General features: G+C 43.1%; 1 protein-coding gene across 1 annotated transcript; it reads left to right on the top strand.

The window, feature by feature from the left end:
* Window positions 1–5766: 5766 nt before the first annotated feature.
* On the top strand, window positions 5767–16907 carry LOC306787451 (deoxyribonuclease-1-like). Its single transcript, XM_079282581.1, has 9 exons — window positions 5767–6151; window positions 8351–8489; window positions 9198–9286; window positions 9448–9534; window positions 10954–11066; window positions 11454–11566; window positions 11692–11855; window positions 11978–12071; window positions 16717–16907. The coding sequence occupies exons 2-9, from the start codon at window positions 8352–8354 to the stop codon at window positions 16762–16764; spliced, it is 846 nt and encodes a 281-aa protein (XP_079138707.1). The 5' UTR covers window positions 5767–6151; window position 8351; the 3' UTR covers window positions 16765–16907.
* The last annotated feature ends 1631 nt before the right edge of the window (window positions 16908–18538 follow it).

Below are 18538 nucleotides of genomic sequence, written 5' to 3'. Positions count from 1 at the left end.
GCTATTAGTACGACTGCTACTAGTACTACTACTACTGCTACATCTTCTACTGCCATTACTATTACTACTACTACTACTACTGTGATATTAAATACTACGACCAATACTACAGCTGTTACTATGACTACTAATACTACGTCTTCTACTACTTATTCTAATTACTAATACTTCTACTTCTAATAATACTTCTACTACAACTACAACTTCTACTACGACTACAAATATCACTACTACTAGTACTTATTCAAATGCTACTAATACTTATACAAATAATACTTATACTAAAACTTATACTCCTACAAATATCACCACTGATGAATTTTTTTAAGCCACAGAAACTGTTCAAATATCAAAATGTTCAGCTCTTACAGGAGAGGTGTGATATGACTTTTCATATTTGTAATCTTTAAACTCTTTGAATTATTAAGGTTTTTGCAATTTGTTTTTGAATTAGATATCTATTGTCAACACGAGATCGGGCGCATCAGAGAGGTATGGCCGTAAGCCGTAGGGTTAGTACATGTCACCCAGACAAGGGGCACCTTTCCTGGGCAAAGTACCTGCACAACACCTCCCTGGACCACCCTGCACCCTCCTGCAGCTCATCTCCCCCCAATATGTGGGCTTAATAGCGTAATATATCTTTGGCCGCTAGTTGCGCTGTGGTGCCGTTTTGCGAGTGAAAGACTTTCTCCTGCGACAGCCCGGATTTTCTGGAGCTCTTCGCTGTGTGGACGCTACGTTAAACGGTAAATCATTAAGATGAATAACAATGAATTAAAATGTCATGATAGTTAGTCTGCGCTGTCTGACATTCACATGAAAGCTGTAAAGATAAAGTTAGTTGTGTAGTTGTCTTCAGTTTTATTGTTCATAAGGGTTCATTCATGTCCGACTTTGTTATGTTTTTGTGGCCGAAAGTATCAAGTTAACACGAACGTGCATTTAAATACATGATTTAGCGATTACTGCTGTACGTCGGTGAATATAGAGGCTGACCAGCGGCCGGTTAACGTCAGATATACTCTGTTACTTTACATACACGTAACGAAAGAACAAGAAGCTATGACCGGACCCGGTGCTTCATTTGAATCACGTTAACGTTAAATAAACACACACGTCTCCGTTGTATCACGTCACGTATCGTCAGTAATGCATGTAGTTTATAGTTATGTATAATAGCTAGTGGCTACTGAATATTAACCCATTGAAACATGAACACACGTGTATGAATGAAGTATATTCTTTATATATTAATGTTAGAAACAGTCTGTTTCATTGGATAAGGTTGAGAAAGGTGAAGTAACGATACTAACAGCAGTGTTTGTATGTTGTCAAAATATAAATGACTTTCAAGGCTTTTTCGTTAGAACCATCTGCTGCACTGGCTGCACCAACTCATCTGAAGGGTTCACATAGAGGGTAAATGCATCCAACATGTAAACGTATCTGTCATATTCACTGTGCTCATATCCGTTATAAACCTGTCAAAACTGTTGTTAATTCTTTAAAGTTGCTAGTGCACTGTATTCGGACAAAAAGTAGAGTTTCACAGACTACAGTGTAGATGTCATGTTACATTCTTGCTTCACGTTACTGTCAATGATAATAACATGTTTAATATTCTCTATAGTGTCAGAGGCACCCCGGATTTCTCCTGAGACGTCAGCAGAGCCCGGTCAACTGTCACCTGCACAGAGAGATCAAAGTTACTATTAGAATGTTTTTCATGAATGTCAAGAAGATGAAATCAAGTCGCACCAAAAATGGTACTAATTAGCTCTGTTTATTCTTGTCTGACTAGGTGAGCCGTTACCCAGGCCGTTAGCTGTCCCCACCCGTCCTCCTCCACAGCTCCCTGGCTACGACCACGAAGTCAGCCAGTGGACCTGTTCACAGCAGCAGAGGAGCTGGATGAAGACAGAGCTGGAATCCACGGGTCTCTGGCCAGGCTCCTTTCCTGTGCGCAACCTAATGAAGATGGTGTCATTGTGGCGTCTCCCTCCCTGCCCAGCCAGAATTAATCGACAGCATCTCTGATCTTCCTTCCCCAAAGTTCTTTCAGCTGGAACTGGATGCTACAAGGAAAAGGGTGGAGGACAGAGGACAGCAGAAGAGGAAGAGGACTGAATTCCAGCACACAGGTCGAAAGTGTTGATTCTGTCAGATGGAACTGAAGCAGGATCCAAAGAGTCTTCACATTCACACGGGGTTCCCTGGACTAACAGGGAAGTAGATTTACTTCCCTGGTAAAGTCTTTTCCCTTTACAAAGACCAGGGCATGGAGAAGGAGACAACCTGGAATGAGTTCCAGCGTCTCCTTTTTATGAGACAGAAAAAAAGAGATGAGAGGTTGAAAAGGGAAAATAAGAGAAAGAAAAGAGTGTTCTGTCGTGTATATGTCTTTGCTCATTTCAGTAATTGGATTACTTTTTACTGGATTCATTATTATATCTGTTGTACTCATTTGTGTTGTGTATTTGTGACCTTGCACTATGGGCTCTGTGTTCAATGTTTACCGTCCCTGTTGTGTTTAATAAATATATTTTCTTCACTAATGTCTACACAACTCATTAAGTGAATCATTATAGTGAACAGTTAATAAATATTGAATTGAAGTAATTAAGTGATTGCAATTTAAATGTTGATAATTAGGAAAACTGCAATATAATAGGTTAATAGCCATAAATAAGTCAATACTTGATAATCTATCTGCCACTACAATCTAGTGATAATCAGTAAACGGTAAAGTTGGGTACACATTTCTTGATTCATAAATAGCTCTTTATCATTGATGAGCGGCTTTGCCCCAACTGAGACTCGAACCTGCGTCCAGGAGCTGAAAACAGCACTATGAAAGTGGATTTTGAGCACCTTGGACAGCGTTAATAATGCTGCAATTTCATTGGCTGTTGTTACCACCTGGCTCAAGGCTGGCAACTAAAAGGGAGGCCACACAGAGATCTAACACAAAACAGTTTATTTAGCTGCACAACTTCCGCATAACGAACAAATGACGAGGCTGGTACATGGCCAACAAAGCTGATTCTGATTCTTTCTCTTCGACACAGTTTTCTGAACCCTCCCCCCAACCCCGTTTTTGTCTCTCTCACTCTCTCTCTCTCTCTCGCAGGATTACAGGAACAACGGGGGACTCTGCACCACCAGAGTCTTCCGAAGAGACGGCCCCTACTCTACAGTCTCCATTCCCCCCATTCCCGCCAGCCACCGGACACCAACGGTCCCCCATCCCTCCCCCATCGCTCCCCCAACCTTCTTTCTACAACCCTCTCTACCCTCCTTGTTTCTTCTTCCCTGCACCCTTTCATCCCTTGACCTCCATCCCTTCATTCCTCTTCTACCCCATCCCTAGCCTACATCCCTTCATCCCTGTACCCCATCCCTACCCTACATCCCTTCATCCCTCGACCCCTTCCACTTCCTAAATCTAACAATCATTCCATCATGCAATAAACCTCTTGAAACTCATATTGTTATTGCCATGGTCCTTGTTAGTGGAATGTGACTCAGATAAGCCATATGGATCTGTGGCTCTCCAAAGCAGGCGTCAGCTGTACACAGTGTTCTACACATAGTGCAGTTCGACACACACACACACACACACACATCAACATATAGCAGTCATACTGCCATGTACACACACACACCTATTGCAACACCCACACCCACCCACACACACACACACACACACACACACACCTATTGCAACACACACACACACACACACACCTATTGCAACACCCACACCCACACACCCACACACACGCACCGATTGCAACACCCCCCCCCCCCCCCCCCACACACACACACACATCAACATATAGCAAAGTCATACGGCTAAGCTGAACCCGAATGGTGTTTCGTTATTGGACTTCTGTGCTTGCCACGGTTTGGCCATATCGAACACCATGTTCGAACATAAGGTGGCTCATAAGTGAACCTGGTACCAGAACACCTTAGGCCGGAGATCAATGATCGACTTTGTAATCGTATCATTTGATTTGCGGCCGTCTTGGACACTCCGGTGAAGAGAGGAGCAGAGCTGTCAACTGATCACCACCTGGCCGTGAGTTGGATCAGATGGCGGGGGACCCGGTTGGAGAGACCCGGCAAGCCCAAATGTGTAGTGAGGGTGAACTGGGAACGTCTGGCGGAGGACCCTGTCCGGGAGGTCTTTAACTCCCACCTCTGGAAGAACTTCTCACACATCCCGAGGGAGGTTGGGGACACGGAATCCGAATGGACCATGTTCAAAGCCTCTATTGTGGACGCGGCCGCTCGGAGCTGTGGCCGGAAGGTCATCGGTGCCTGTCGTGGCGGCAACCCGAGAACCCGGTGATGGACACCGAAGGTGAAGGAAGCCGTCAAGCTGAAGGAGACCTTCAAGGCCTGGTTGGCCCAGGGGTCTCCTGAGCTGACAGGTACCAGCAGGCCAGAAGGGCTGCAGCTGCGGTAGTCGCAAATGCTAAAACTCGGGCATGGGAGGAGTTCGGGGAGGCCATGGAGAAGGACTTTCCGTTGGCCTCAAGGAGGTTCTGGCAAACCATCCGACGGCTCAGGAAGGGAAAGCAGGGCTTACCCCAGGCTGTTCTCAGCAGGGGGGGGGACTGCTAACCCGGACGGGGGATATCGTCGGGCGGTGGAAAGAGCACTTTGAGGACCTCCTAAACCCGACCAACATGTCCTCTGCAGAGGAGGCAGTGCCTGAGGACCTAGGGGGAGGTTCACCCATATCCCTGGCAGAGGTCGCTGTGGTAGTTCAAAAGCTCCTTGGTGGCAAGGCGCCGGGAGTGGATGAGATCCGCCCTGAGATGCTGACAGTGCTGGACGTAGTTGGGCTGTCCTGGCTGACACGCCTCTTCAATGTCGCATGGGGGTCGGGATCAGTGCCCATGGAATGGCAGACCGGGGTGGTGGTTCCCATCTTCAAAAAGGGGTACCGGAGAGTGTGCTCGAACTACCGGGGAATTACTCAGCCTCCCGGGGAAGGCTTATGCCAGGGTGCTGGAAAGGATGCTCCGACCGCTTGTCGAACCTCAGATTCAAGAGGAGCAGTGCGGATTCCGTCCCGGCCGTGGAACAGTGGACCAGTAGACCAGCTCTTTACCCTCACAAGACTACTGGAGGGGTTCTGGGAGTTTGCCTAACCAGTCTACATGTGCTTTGTGGACTTGGAGAAGGCTTTCGACCTTGGCATACGGCCGAGCATTGAACACACACACCTATTGCAACACCCACACACATGCATGACAATCCCAGGGCGATGCGATGAACCATGAATCATCTGTGACCAACTGTATTAGTTCCTCTTTTGGTGATGCCTGCGCTTATACACAGTTCCTCTTTTGATGTTTCATGCGTTTTAGCCACGAACACATACAGACAAAGGTAACCTTTTATAGCATATGACCTATATACTATTATTATTCTTGGTATTTTACCACTTATTGCTTAGGGATAGGGCTCCATACCTCATAAAGGTAGGAGTCAAATAACCTTGTCAAAGAGTACATATATTTGAAAGTTTACTCTGTTATATAATCCATGCTTGGCAACAAACCTGTCTAATTGGTTTTTACTGTGATATCATGTTTCCATTGTCTTGTACCTAACAGTGAGCAGATGTGCCATACGTCCTTTGTAACAGTGGGGGGTCACTAAAGTCAGAATAGACGGAAGGGGGTCAGATAAGGCCCTGACCAGAGCAATAGCCTGTCCGGGCGGAGTTCAGTGCTCCGAGCTGTTTCACAAGACAGACAGGAGAGGGCTGGACTTCCTCTGCCTCTTGCTCAGCTGATGATAAATACCTTCGATTTTAGAAGATCAGGGCAGAAGAAGGGGGAGCGGCAGGTCGTAACCTGTGTTAAACTAAAAATTAATTTAACCAATCTCCGGACTTTTTGGCAATACACTTTGCTCACTGGTTTAGGTTTTATTCTTTTTCTGGTGTTGCAAACTTGTTGGCGATAGACCACTTTTTCTCTGAATTGGATTCCAAATAAATATACTTTGAATTGAATTAAATAAACAAGTGAAAACGTAACTATTTGCTACATTTTTCCATCCCGGACGGGACATCGAAACCAAGAGAGAGGGGTCTCCTCTAGGGGGAGATCGTTCAGCCCCTGCGGTAAGCTGCAGCACACACACACACACACACACACACACACACACACACACACACACACACACACACACACACACACACACACACAGTCACATGCATTCTTAAAGTAGTAGAGACCTGGGGACACCTCACTCCGAGCCGGTCACCAACGACCGTGAGTTAGAAAGAGATTCAAACCTGTGGATCTCAGAGTAGGGATATAAAAATGATCTTTTTCAAACCAATCCGAGCTCTATAACGTAGGTATAGGGAGTGGAGGGGAAATTAAATTAAAATCAAGAAAAAAAATTAAGATCCACGTTTTGCGGTCGAGAAAATGAAAACGAATGAACAACTGATCGTGTTGTTGTTCGTCATATATTACTGTTTGGTATAATTGACCCGTACAGGTTTCTCTCTTTAAAACTCTTTAGAACGTGCGAGAGCACCACACGCGACACAATGTATATATACTCTGTTACAAGTAAAAGTCATGCATTCAAAAAAGTAGTCCTAATAGCATGAAAATATAGCTTATTTACTTAAAGAACCAAACGTAGCTATTCATTGTGTTGAATGTCCCATTTCATTATCATGTATTTTATAATACTGGATGATCATAACTGATGGGTTTATGTGTAATTTTTACTGGTAAAGGCAAAACTAATTTTAACAAATGTATTTGCAGAGATTTAGCATGATCTATATTAATACATCATATTTTAGAAAAGTATTTTTTATTTTTATTTACAATCTGAAGCTGCAAAGTAACTAAAGCTGTCAAATAAATAAAGTGGAGTAAAAAATATGTATTTCTGAATTGTAGTGGAATAGAAATATACAGAAGCACAAGATGGATGTACGGTGCATGGATATGGATATACTCAAGTAAAAGTACCTCAAAAGTACAGTAGGCCTACTTGAGTAAATGTACTCATTCCACCACTAAATGCTACTTACTGATTCCATCCATCACAGCACAATAGAACATTTTCTGAGGTCTCAATAACGGCACACCCATCATCACACTCATCTCTGCCCATCTTTTGAAATATGAATGAATTTGGAAACAATGTGAAACTTAAGTTATTAATGAAAGTATAAAATGTTTTACCATCAAATAATTATCTTGAATTATTTCTACCTCAGCAATGTCCCGTGAAGGAAACATAACAACCATGTTCCACTATGATCGCTACATGACATTGATGTTCATACATCACATGATTAAGAATGCATCTACCTCTGAATAAATAAATGAACAAGTGTATAAGTAAGTCTATCCGTCAGAAAACAAGTGTGTCTTAAGACGACACATATTATATTTCCAGGCTGTGGTTTGGTTCACCTCATGTTTTTACTGGAGATATTACTTTACATTTTGGTGTGAAAACCATGTAAACATGACTCAATAGAGGAGAGAGATTTCATCACACATGACCTCAAATCAACTCTCTTTATCACATATTCACCATCTGTTGCCTTCTCACTACTGCTGTGAATGCCGCAGCTAAAAATAGCCTCTGTTGATCATCTCTACACACTCTCGTTCCACATTCATCTACTGTCAGGTTCAATGTGTTTGCATGCAACCCTTACATGGGACCTGACAGAAAATGTATTTTTCCAGAAGTCTCTACACTTCCAAACACATCATAGCAGTACACACTCTAAATGTCACACAGCAGGGGCGGATCCACACGTTGTGAACATTCGGGGCTCAGCCCAAACCTGGTGGGGGGCCAGTCATTTTTTTGTGACCTATTTTGCTCGTCCTGTTCCCGGTTTCCTCGGCTGCCTGCCTTGTCTCGTTCTTGCTGGACTTTCCCCCTCCTCTCTTGTCTTGTGCTTGGAATTCCCTGTTGTGTTTTGGTAACGATTCCTATTTGTGTTTAATAAATACCTGCTTCACGCTACGCTGCCTGGTCTGCTTTTGAGTTCTCTATCACACCCCGTGACACAGGATGCCTCTGCAAAAAGCAACACATGAAACGTCGGGTTGCCGACTCGCTTTGAGATAAACTGCCGGGAATAGAGATCCTGCTGTGTGTCCAGGGGTGCAGGTGTTGGTGCGTCTCTGACTCCCACAGCAGGGCAGAGAGTCTTTCAGGCTCCTCCAGCATGCAGAATAACTATTACATGCTAACTGTCCATGTGTCATACAATCAAGATTTAGAATGATGTATTTTAAATATACACACTAATGTGACCTCTTTGGCTCAGGATGCGTTGGGTGTGTGTGTTGGGCCTCTTGTTGGTCCTGCTGCATCTGTCTACCTCCCTGCTGCTGGGAGCCTTCAACATCCAGACATTTGGAGACAAGAAATCCAAAGACGCGACTCTCATGAACATCATCGGCACGGTCTGAAAATGTTTTATTTTTGTTTCATGCATCCAATATTCCTTTTTTCTAAGACTGTATCTCATCGATATAAAGAGGATATATTTTGAACAGCACTGAGTAACGTTAAAATACCACAAGGTTTACCGGACAGCTGGCCTCCCTTCAACTGCAATAAGTTGGCAGCACATTAGAAGTATGAGGATGTCATTACATTGAGTTACAATACTGTATTGTTCAGAGGCTTTAGGACATTAAAGGGGCACTCCAGCTATTCTTTTTCAAATCCATAAAGTTAGGGGAATCACAAGAGGTAGATTAAAAAAATTATAATAAATAAATGAAAATGGATCCTACATTTCCCATTATTTAGTAATTTACTGACTTTGGTCTTTGTTAGTATTTGATAACAACAAAGATGAAATAAAAGAAACAATATATATGGGGGCAAGTGATTCAAAAAAAAAAGTCAACGTTGAACCCTGTTAAAACGCTTTTAAGTGAGGAATTAGTGAAGTACCCCTTTATTACCTAGAACAATAACCATCACAGATTATTTAATTTGACTGTAAAAGGAGATGTTATGCTGGTTCACCTCTTTTAGTTCTGTTTCTCTTTGTTTCAGGAGAACTCTACTTGAATGGAATGAAACTAAACAGACCACTAATATAATAAGGCCGCACCGCAGCAAGAAGTCTCATCAGATATGTGTTGTTTTCTGTTTCTCAGATTGTCTGTCGCTACGACATCATTCTGATCCAGGAGCTCATAGACCCGGATCTGTCAGTGACCGCAAGACTCGTGACGGCCGTCAACAAGTTAGACCAACCACACACCTTATATAGTGCTTATATTACTACACACAGAATATAGTGACCTTCTGTAGAAGTTAAGTTGGACGGCTCATGAACTCACATTATGATTTGAGACAAACTAAATGATGCTCTACATCTGTGTGTGTTTGTGTGTGTTTTCGCAGTCAGTGTCCTCAGTTCGCGTACAGCGCCATCTACAGTGACCCTCTGGGTGCTAGTTCACACAAGGAGAGATATTTCTTCCTCTACAGGTAAACAGAGAGAGGCAAAAACAACCGATCCTCTGCGGGAATCCTCCGTTGAGACCCCACATCAGTGACCAGAAAACAAACATTTATCTTTTAAAGTTATACTTCGGATCTGCTCAGTGTCTTTGTCCTTATTGTCAGCGATTAGTGCCAGAAAACGACTTATGTAAAAGTAGCCAACATTACAATTCAAATACTCAACTACAAGCATTCAACATCATAAGTATTATCAGAAAAACATAAAGTATCACAAGTATAACCACATAATGCAGCAGACTGAGCCCTGTCAGAGGAATAGATTACAATGCTAGATTATTATTGTTATCTTGGTGGAGCCAATTTGAACTAATTGATTTACAGTTGGGCAGTTTAATCTGTAGCAATGCGTCATGTTACAATGTATGTTACATGTTTTGTATGTGAAAGCACAATCTGAGAAGCAACCTGAAGTAAAGTAACTGAAGTAAACCTTGATTGTAAGTATTTGCCTCTGAGATGTAGTGGGACGGACGTATTTAGTAACAGGAAATGGAAACACTCAAGTACAAGTAACCCAAAATTGTACATGTGTATAGCGTCCAAAACCTGCAGCAGAATGTAAACCTTAAGTTGACACGTGTTTCTGGTCCTATGCACATCGCTCACACACTGCTCGTAGGTGAAAGCAAAAAAGGTTTTATTGATCCAATTTCCCTCGTACAAGTTGGTGAAACAAGTTCCTTTCTTCCTGAAAGTATCGCTGTTTATCTCGACACACTCAAAGAGTCCACAGATGAATCCACAGATTGTTCCACAACATAATCCACATAACACGGTTACTCCCCACCGCTGGTTGTTATGAAAGATGGTTGAGTACAGATAATAGCAGATCAGAGTTTAAGGTAAATATGGGTGATCATGTGTCACATGCTGTGCTAGAAAACTCTACACTTTTGACAGCTTTTCGCATTTGAAATTGCCATACTATATGGAGTGTCATATAAAGAAACAGGACAGCATATACAGCATACTATCTGCTCTATAAATAGCCCACTTTAAAAACACCAAACACATCATGAAATCTAATTCCTGCAAAGAATACTGGTGAACACAGAGTACGTTTTGGTCCAGCTGTATTCAGCAATACAGTCTTCCTTTGGTAATTATACGTAAATCTGTTGGGCACAAACAACAAAAACCATGACACATCTGCACATTGCATTCATCCATTCACACATTCAGGACCGGTCAAGCTGCTCCCGAGTGGTCACGGGACCGATAAACGACGATGATAAACAACTTGTGAAAATGCTCCAGCAATGCTGTGAATAGCTGACTACAAGAAAGAGTTGATGAACTTTAACCGCTTTTTGAAGACTACTTCAAAAGCAATGTGTTTACAGGAAGTGAGAGATGTGGTAAAGTACTATCTTTCCTCTGCAGGGCGCTGATGGTGTCTGTGGTTAGATCTGTCCCCTACAACGACATTCCCTACGGTTTCTACAGTCGCTTCAGCCGGCCGCCCTTCATCGTTGAGTTCTCCTCCACACAAACCGGTAGGCTCTGAAAGAGTGCGGCAAAGAACAGAGAGCGATAACTCTTTCTCACTGTCAGACGCCAGTGATGTAGGTTGCCTCTCTCGTTTGGTGACCAACTGAGAACTAAACACCAGACGTGTGTGAGAGATTCTGAGGTCACGATCCGTTGGTCACCAAGGCCCCTTTAAAAGATGTTTTGTCTTCAGTTGAATTCTGACTGCCATACAGTATTTATGTCCGCCAAATAGGGCCGGCAACTCTGTGCTGCCACATTTAAAAGACAGTGAGCTCACTTTGTTGTTGTATGAATCATGTCTGCCACATCCAAAACATCAACTTGTCTCTTGTCATCTCGTATTTCCCTCTTCGTTCACTCACTCCTTTCTCCTTCCTCCTGTTTTATAGCTGTGGGGAAGTTTGTTCTGATCTCCCAGCACACCTCTCCAAGCGACGCTGTGCTGCAAATCGATGCCCTCTATGACGTGACGACTTATGTCCGCAATTACTGGAACACCAAAGTGAATATTCTCCTCCAGAAAACACAAAAACAATTGGTGGAAAAACAATTTAAAAAACGTGTAAAGGATGATTCATTTGTTATATGAGATTGGGATGGTTGAAACTACTTCTGCTCTCCCTGCAGAACATCGTGCTGCTGGGCGACTTCAACGCTGGTGGCACTTATGTATCGAGCCACAGATGGCTGTGGATCCGCCTCTCCGCGGACCCATGGTTCCACTGGCTGATCACCAACAATCAGGAAACGACAGTGCCAAGAACAGGGAAAACAGGCTTCCCTTACGACAGGTGGACACACACACACACACACACACACACACACACACACACACACACACACACACACACACACACACACACACACACAGGTGTACATACTCTAAAACCCACTCCTCTTCCTGTATCTGCAGGATTGTGGTCACTGGTGACATGATGAATGGAGTGGTGCCTAGCAGTGCTGGGGTCTTCAACTTCATGTTGGCCTTTGGTCTCACCGAGCAGCAGGTAAAATCAACTTTAGCTTTAACTCTTCTCTGTGATAGAATTCACATCAGTTGCAATTTACAAAAAGGCCGGGTCTATGAAGAGCAGCTTAACACTTTCATGTTTTCACCACAGAAATAAATGAAGGAGTAGAACGGACATAGAACTAGGCTATGGCTCGGTGCTACAGCGGGTCGTCCTCGTGTATGTGTGTGATGAATGTCAGTTAGTCCTGAATGCTTAGTCCTGATGGACAGGTGGCATTTTGCATGGCAGCCCCTGCCATCAGTGTGTGAAAGGGTCTGAATGGGTGAATGACATGTAGTGTTAAAGCAAGTACATTTAACATTTACATTCACATTCAAATCAATGTGGCAGGATAGTCAGAGCGTGGGCCATTTTTATGTGTGCCGTTGTCATCGTGGCCGGTGTAGCGGGCTAATTTCGGTTTCATTCAGACTTCCATGGCAGGGGAGAAGATGAAACATCTGGTTCACCCAGGGCCGTTCCCCAAATGTGGCGATGTCGACTGCATAATTTGTGGGCGTGGCAGACATTGTTTGACATCTTCTCTGATTTTGAGGCGGCTGTAGCTCAGTGGGTAGAGCGTGTCGACCTCCAACCAGATGGTCGATGGTTACGAAGTGTAGAGAGCCAGAGTAAATGAGTAAAAAGGAAGTGTGGCAAGTGTTATGGAAGAATTTTACCTCACAACAAGAGAGAAGGCCAGAGCACATGTGACTGCCATGTGGCCGGCTTTGTGCCGTCGACACACACGCTGCGATAATAACGCTACCCAAACTGGTTTACAATTATAAGGAATTTAATTCCACTGATGTAAGCACGATTACAGTTATACATTGGAGTGTACACTCCTATGACATATTAAAACAATAAAACCCCATTTGCAAAAAACCTCGCTCGGCTCCTCCGGTTAACCACATCTGTCGTCCGGGAGCATCCAGGTGAGAGTGAGCCAGGAAAAAAAGACTTTGAATTACCCCTCCCACATATTAATTCACGACTCCTCCCTTCCGTCTATCTCAATTTCTATTGGCTACCCACCCTCAGCTCAGCAGACGCCTGTCTTCACATCTGTCTCTCCTGAGCAGCTAATCCATTCAATGATTGTCAGTTATTGCTTAATCCCATCTATAATAATCCTTCAAAATAAAAGCTACACTTCTGCACTTGGCAGAAGTTTCATGCTTCTGCATGTATGTTTATGCTTATGTTTATCTTAATTATGCATTCTCAAAACCCTTATGATTATGACTAACTATGAATTATTAATTATGAATTATTAAACACTTTTATTATATCTACTAACTACAGTTTTTTACTCAAATTTCTTACACAAGAGTGTGGATTAAAAGGCAGAATTATAATATAACATTCATAACTGTGTTTTTATTGGTGTATAATGACCTGAAACTAAGAAGGCTTCTGCTTTACTTAGCTTAGAATTCATTTTTTAATCCGTTCACTCTATCTCCTTCAACTACACTCACACACACATGGAAGTAAGTCAGCATACAGAGCACAGAGGCTGCGGTGGAAATATTTGCTCAAGGCACTCAAATGGATCAGGCAAAAAACGTAGTTGACGAAAAACAGGCACAGAACATAACACGAGGAGAATGGCTGGAACGCTTGACACAAAGGACTAAGATGAAGCGGCACAGAGACAGGGGAACACAAGGTTCAAGTACAGTGGGGAGGTGTAGGTGATGGGACACAGGTGGGATCAGTCAGGGGCGGGGCAGACAATCACAGTGGCGGGAAAACACAAAATAAAACAGGAAACACCGACAAATGATAAAGTAAGAAAAACAACAAAGGAGACAGGATGAGACAATACAATCTGATGTCTGTGTTCTTCATTACTGATTATTATGATTTATAAACTTCTTATTATCTTATTTATTTTATTGACATTTTAAATGACTTCATATCGGGACGTTGCTGTTGTACATGTGGTGGGGAATGCTCCAGAGAGAATGAAGCAGTAGGGTTGTTGTGAACGCAGAGGGCTTGAAATGGTGTAAATAGGGACAGGACAGCACTTTGCTGCAACATATTACGTTACCATGAAAACGACAAAAAATATGATGTATAATTGTGGGTATTTATTTTATACTTTGTACTCCTTGATTTGAACGTCATCAGACTCTTTCCTCACAAGATGAGATCTAACTTCATATCATCTATTTACTCGTTTTTGTCAAAACAGCTTCAATGACAAAATCAAATATTTGATGAATAAATAAATATCTGATTTCATGTTTATTTTTTGTTCCATCTTTAACCCTTAATGTTTCTGAGTACATTTATTATGACAGGCTGAACACAAGTGAGCCGTCCTCTTTGTTTACCTTTTTTTTACGTCTCCATGCGTCCACTGGTTACCCCGTGTTTAAGGTCACATTGCAATGATTTGTGGGTAATTCCCTTAGGCTAAGTCAGCATACCATGCTGACTTACGGAAAGGGTTCATAAAGGGCTCAAAAAGGCCAGAGAGCCCTCAAACACTTGATGATTTGACAGTGGGACATCCCTAAACGCTCACGGACTTCGCGGGAGCGCGCCTCAAAGTCCGTGAGTCCGTAAGGGGGGACATTGGGATTTGGCCAGAGCCATCTTTCGAAAGGCACCAGTTGGCATGGCCTCATTCCTTCTGGGCCCTTGTCCTGTCTCTGTGGTGGCTCGTAGTGTTTTTTGTGTTCCAGGTATGTATTTAATGTGATGACTTAGCATGCCAACCATTATAAAATACAGCTGCCTTTAATAATAACTCTGGACTAACTTGTTGGTTGGAAATTATTTTCGAAGCTCCATCATCGTTGTGCCGTCGATGAGTGACTGCATATGTTAGTACCTCATATACAAGGTAGTAACTCGTCACAACCTTCATTTGTATTATTTTGGAGCATGGTGAGCCCTGTTTGTAGGTTCACCTGCTGCTATTTTGTCTGTTTTGCCTTGAAGTTTTAATTCATTTACATTGTTCAACACAGTGATTTTCAACCACTGTGCCGCGGCACACCAGAGTGCCGTGAGATATCGTCAGGTGTGCCGTGGGAAAATGTCCAATTTCACTTAATCGGTCCAAAAGAATATTTAGTTGCTGCAAATAATTTGCCATTGTGGAGCGTCTGTCTGAGCTGCAATATAGTGGCTGGCTTAGTAATTAAATACTCTTCCATACCAGTGGGTGGCAGTAGCAATAATGACCGTGTTCATTTAAAACAGTAGAAGAAGATGAGAAGTTGCGGTGACAAGACGAACAGCGATGGAGACTCTGAACTGGGCCCTGGACAAAATTCTTAGTTTATGTTGGATAGGACATTTTAGGATATTAGATTATAATGTAGTCTTAGAGTTTTTAGTAAGGGCATTTTTAGCTTAATATGTAATAATTATTTAAGATCCCTTATTGGTTCCAGTATTGTTTTTGTCCATTAATATTCTTTCCTCCCCGCAGCTCTCGTCCCTGCAAACTTGACTATTTTCTTTGATCCCTTAAATAAAACCTTTGGTTCATTTTTACGAAACACGTCTCTGTCTCATAATGGTAACGAATCTGAAGGCCTTAAAGATTCTACAAACCACTTAATGTTTCATCCTCTTGTCACAGCGTAGGAAAGCACATCGCTATTGCCATGGATCATTTATTGTAACCAGCATTAACTAGCTAGCTAACTAACTAGTGGACAGCTGACTAAGTAACTTGCTAGCTCCATCATGCTTTAATGCTACACTGGTTACAGAATATGAGCTGAGCTGCAGGCTGGTTGCCAACGGCAGCTCTGGGTCTTGATTGCGTTCTACTCCTATTCCATGTCAATGGTTTTCTCCTTGCAGCAGTGATGTAGACGTATAGTGACGGCTTGGTCAATGCACAGTGACATCACTGTTGGGAGGTTACAGGTGCAACAGATTCTGAACACGAGGAGGTGTCAGTAAGGCGTTATTATGAATCCTACTGCTCTTCTTGGCAAGACCCGCCCTGTGCAGCCATTCAAGCGCAAGGATTGGCCAGCAACCATGCTCACCGAGGTACTGGTAGCCTGATTTGTTCAGGTTCTATGTCCTGACCAATGGGCTGCACTGGCCCAAACAAGTAAAGGTCTAATGGCTAACCCTAACATTGTCAACCAGCTACACAGGGCGGTTTTGCCAAGAAGAGCAGTGGGATTCATAATTGTGCATCAGTGTATCAAAGTCCACCTCCACGCACCTCTAAAACTCACCAAATAATCAGATTTTATGGAAGGTTATGTGCTGGACTGTTTCTTTCCTTTGAGCAGTTGCCAGGCAACGAACCAGCAACGAACCAGCCGAGCAATAGTTCAGCTCAGGGCCCCAAATAATGCAGCACATTTATTTTTTTATTTTCATGTTTTTTACCAGTTTTTGTTTTGACAGTTGACTATTTTTGAAAACAAACTTGCACACATGCTTGGAAAATGGTCATCAGTTTTGGTTGATGGTGCTGAAACATGCAAAACCAGTACTGTATGTAGTCCTTTAGTGATGCAAGTGAAAAGGGTATTTTGATGACTTGAGTTTTACAAAACATGATAAACAAACCAGTTTCTCTCTCTCTCTCTCTCTCTCTCTCTCTCTCTCTCTCTCTCTCTCTCTCTCTCTCTCTCTCTCTCAGGCATTGGCTGTCAGTGACCATTTGCCTGTGGAGGTGAGGCTCATCTAAAAGGTTCCCTGAATCATGATGAGTGCCAAAACCGTTGCAGAGACCTCCACGGTGAATTGGGATAATGATGACTGCGTGGGGGAACCCGCTGCAACCATGCAGCGTTGAATTGACGAGACCAAAATAAACAAATTATTTCTGCTGTTCTGTTTTGTCATTTTCGTCAATGTTTGAAGCAACACAAACAAAAGTCCATTCACCTTTATTGTATCAAGTAGCAGCAACATTTTCAGAGGTATGTATCGAAAGCGTTGCACAAAACACTAAAGCGATCTGCATGTCGTGACGCCAGCAGTAGCAGCAGTACGTCTGTCTCTGTTGCCCTGAAACCGAAAGAGACTTTCTGAGGATCATTTTCAAAGATAAAAATGAAAGTGACGATGTGATTTTGAACAGCTTCATTTCATTCCTTAATCACACGAATCAATCCTCTGACAACAAAAACTATCATTGCTTCAGATATTTCAGATAAAACCGTTCGATCACAAAGGCATCGCCCACTGTGGGCTGTTCAAATGCACCCAGGGTTACTTTCATTAGTTATGGTTCATGAAGGTGCAGCAAGGCTAGGCACTCGGTGGAGACCGGCCTGTGGCATTAACTGACTGTTCGCTAAAGCCCTCCCCCGAAGAGCAACTGTCCAATCACCGCTTAGCAACCGTAACTGGGCACAGCAGGTCTGTGAAGCTTTGGCTAACTAGCATACTGAATATTTCACAAAATACGGTTTGATGGTAAATTGGAACGGATTGATGTTACTTTAAATAAAGTATTTAGAAATTTGGATAGAAAACATTTATGTCACTGAATCACTGGTGTCTGTCAAGGTTCAAGGTTAAGTTATTGTCATTGTCCAACACAGGGTTAGCAACAGAATGCAGTTGTTCCTTTCTGCTACATGAGTGAAACAAACAAACGACTTATTATGGTGAGTGTTCCACGAGCTTGCTGGTTGAACAGTGAAGGTGAGCTGCTGCAGGGAGCTGTACTCAACCATCTTAGCACAAATGACACAAATGAACATGTGACACCGAAGGCAGATGCGTTTTACAACTAGTGTCACGAAGTCCTCCAAACAAGTGTATCATTCTATAAGTTTCCCCTCTCTCCTTGCATAGATATGTCGGGTGAAATTGAACGTATTCTTGAAACCTATTTTGTTAAACAGTTGGAGAACAATTAGATACTAAATAGGATGTGGGCTCTGCAGGATGACTGTTTCCTTGGGAATGATGTGCAGATTTTTAGTCCCTCCATTACCTCGTAAAGGCTTGTAAAATAATGTATATAGCTGCCATGAATGGTTTACAATCCCTCCCCGGCCCCCCTTAGGTTTGGGCTGAGCCCTGGATGGCTCCGCCCCTGCTGTGGAGCATTGCAAATGTTACCTCAACACAGTGAGTTGGTGGTGAGTTGAATAATTCTAGAAACTGAATCAAATCAAAAGCAGAAATTCTTTGAATTTCTATAGTAAGACTGCCACATTGTAGCCGACACATAAAACCACTGTGAGAGACAATTTTTCCGATCGTACCTCCTTGACCTGAAAACCTCGAACTCCATCCGCAACACACCTCCTCTCTTCACCCCTCCCCTCCAGCCTGACCCGGTCACATGCACTGTGCAGGTAAATAAAAACCTCCCGAGAGAAGTTGCAGAGGAGCCTCCGGGGATTCACACAAGCAAAGCCTCTGTGCCCTGTTCACAACAGGCCCTCTCCTTCCCCACACGACTCACAGAAGCAGGTAAATATGCACCTCCGACTCTTCTTTCA

The sequence above is a fragment of the Melanostigma gelatinosum genome (assembly GCF_949748355.1).
Source record: "Melanostigma gelatinosum genome assembly, chromosome: 13".
In the NCBI taxonomy this organism is placed as follows: domain Eukaryota; kingdom Metazoa; phylum Chordata; class Actinopteri; order Perciformes; family Zoarcidae; genus Melanostigma; species Melanostigma gelatinosum.
This window is presented reverse-complemented; position numbering and strand designations above follow the sequence as displayed.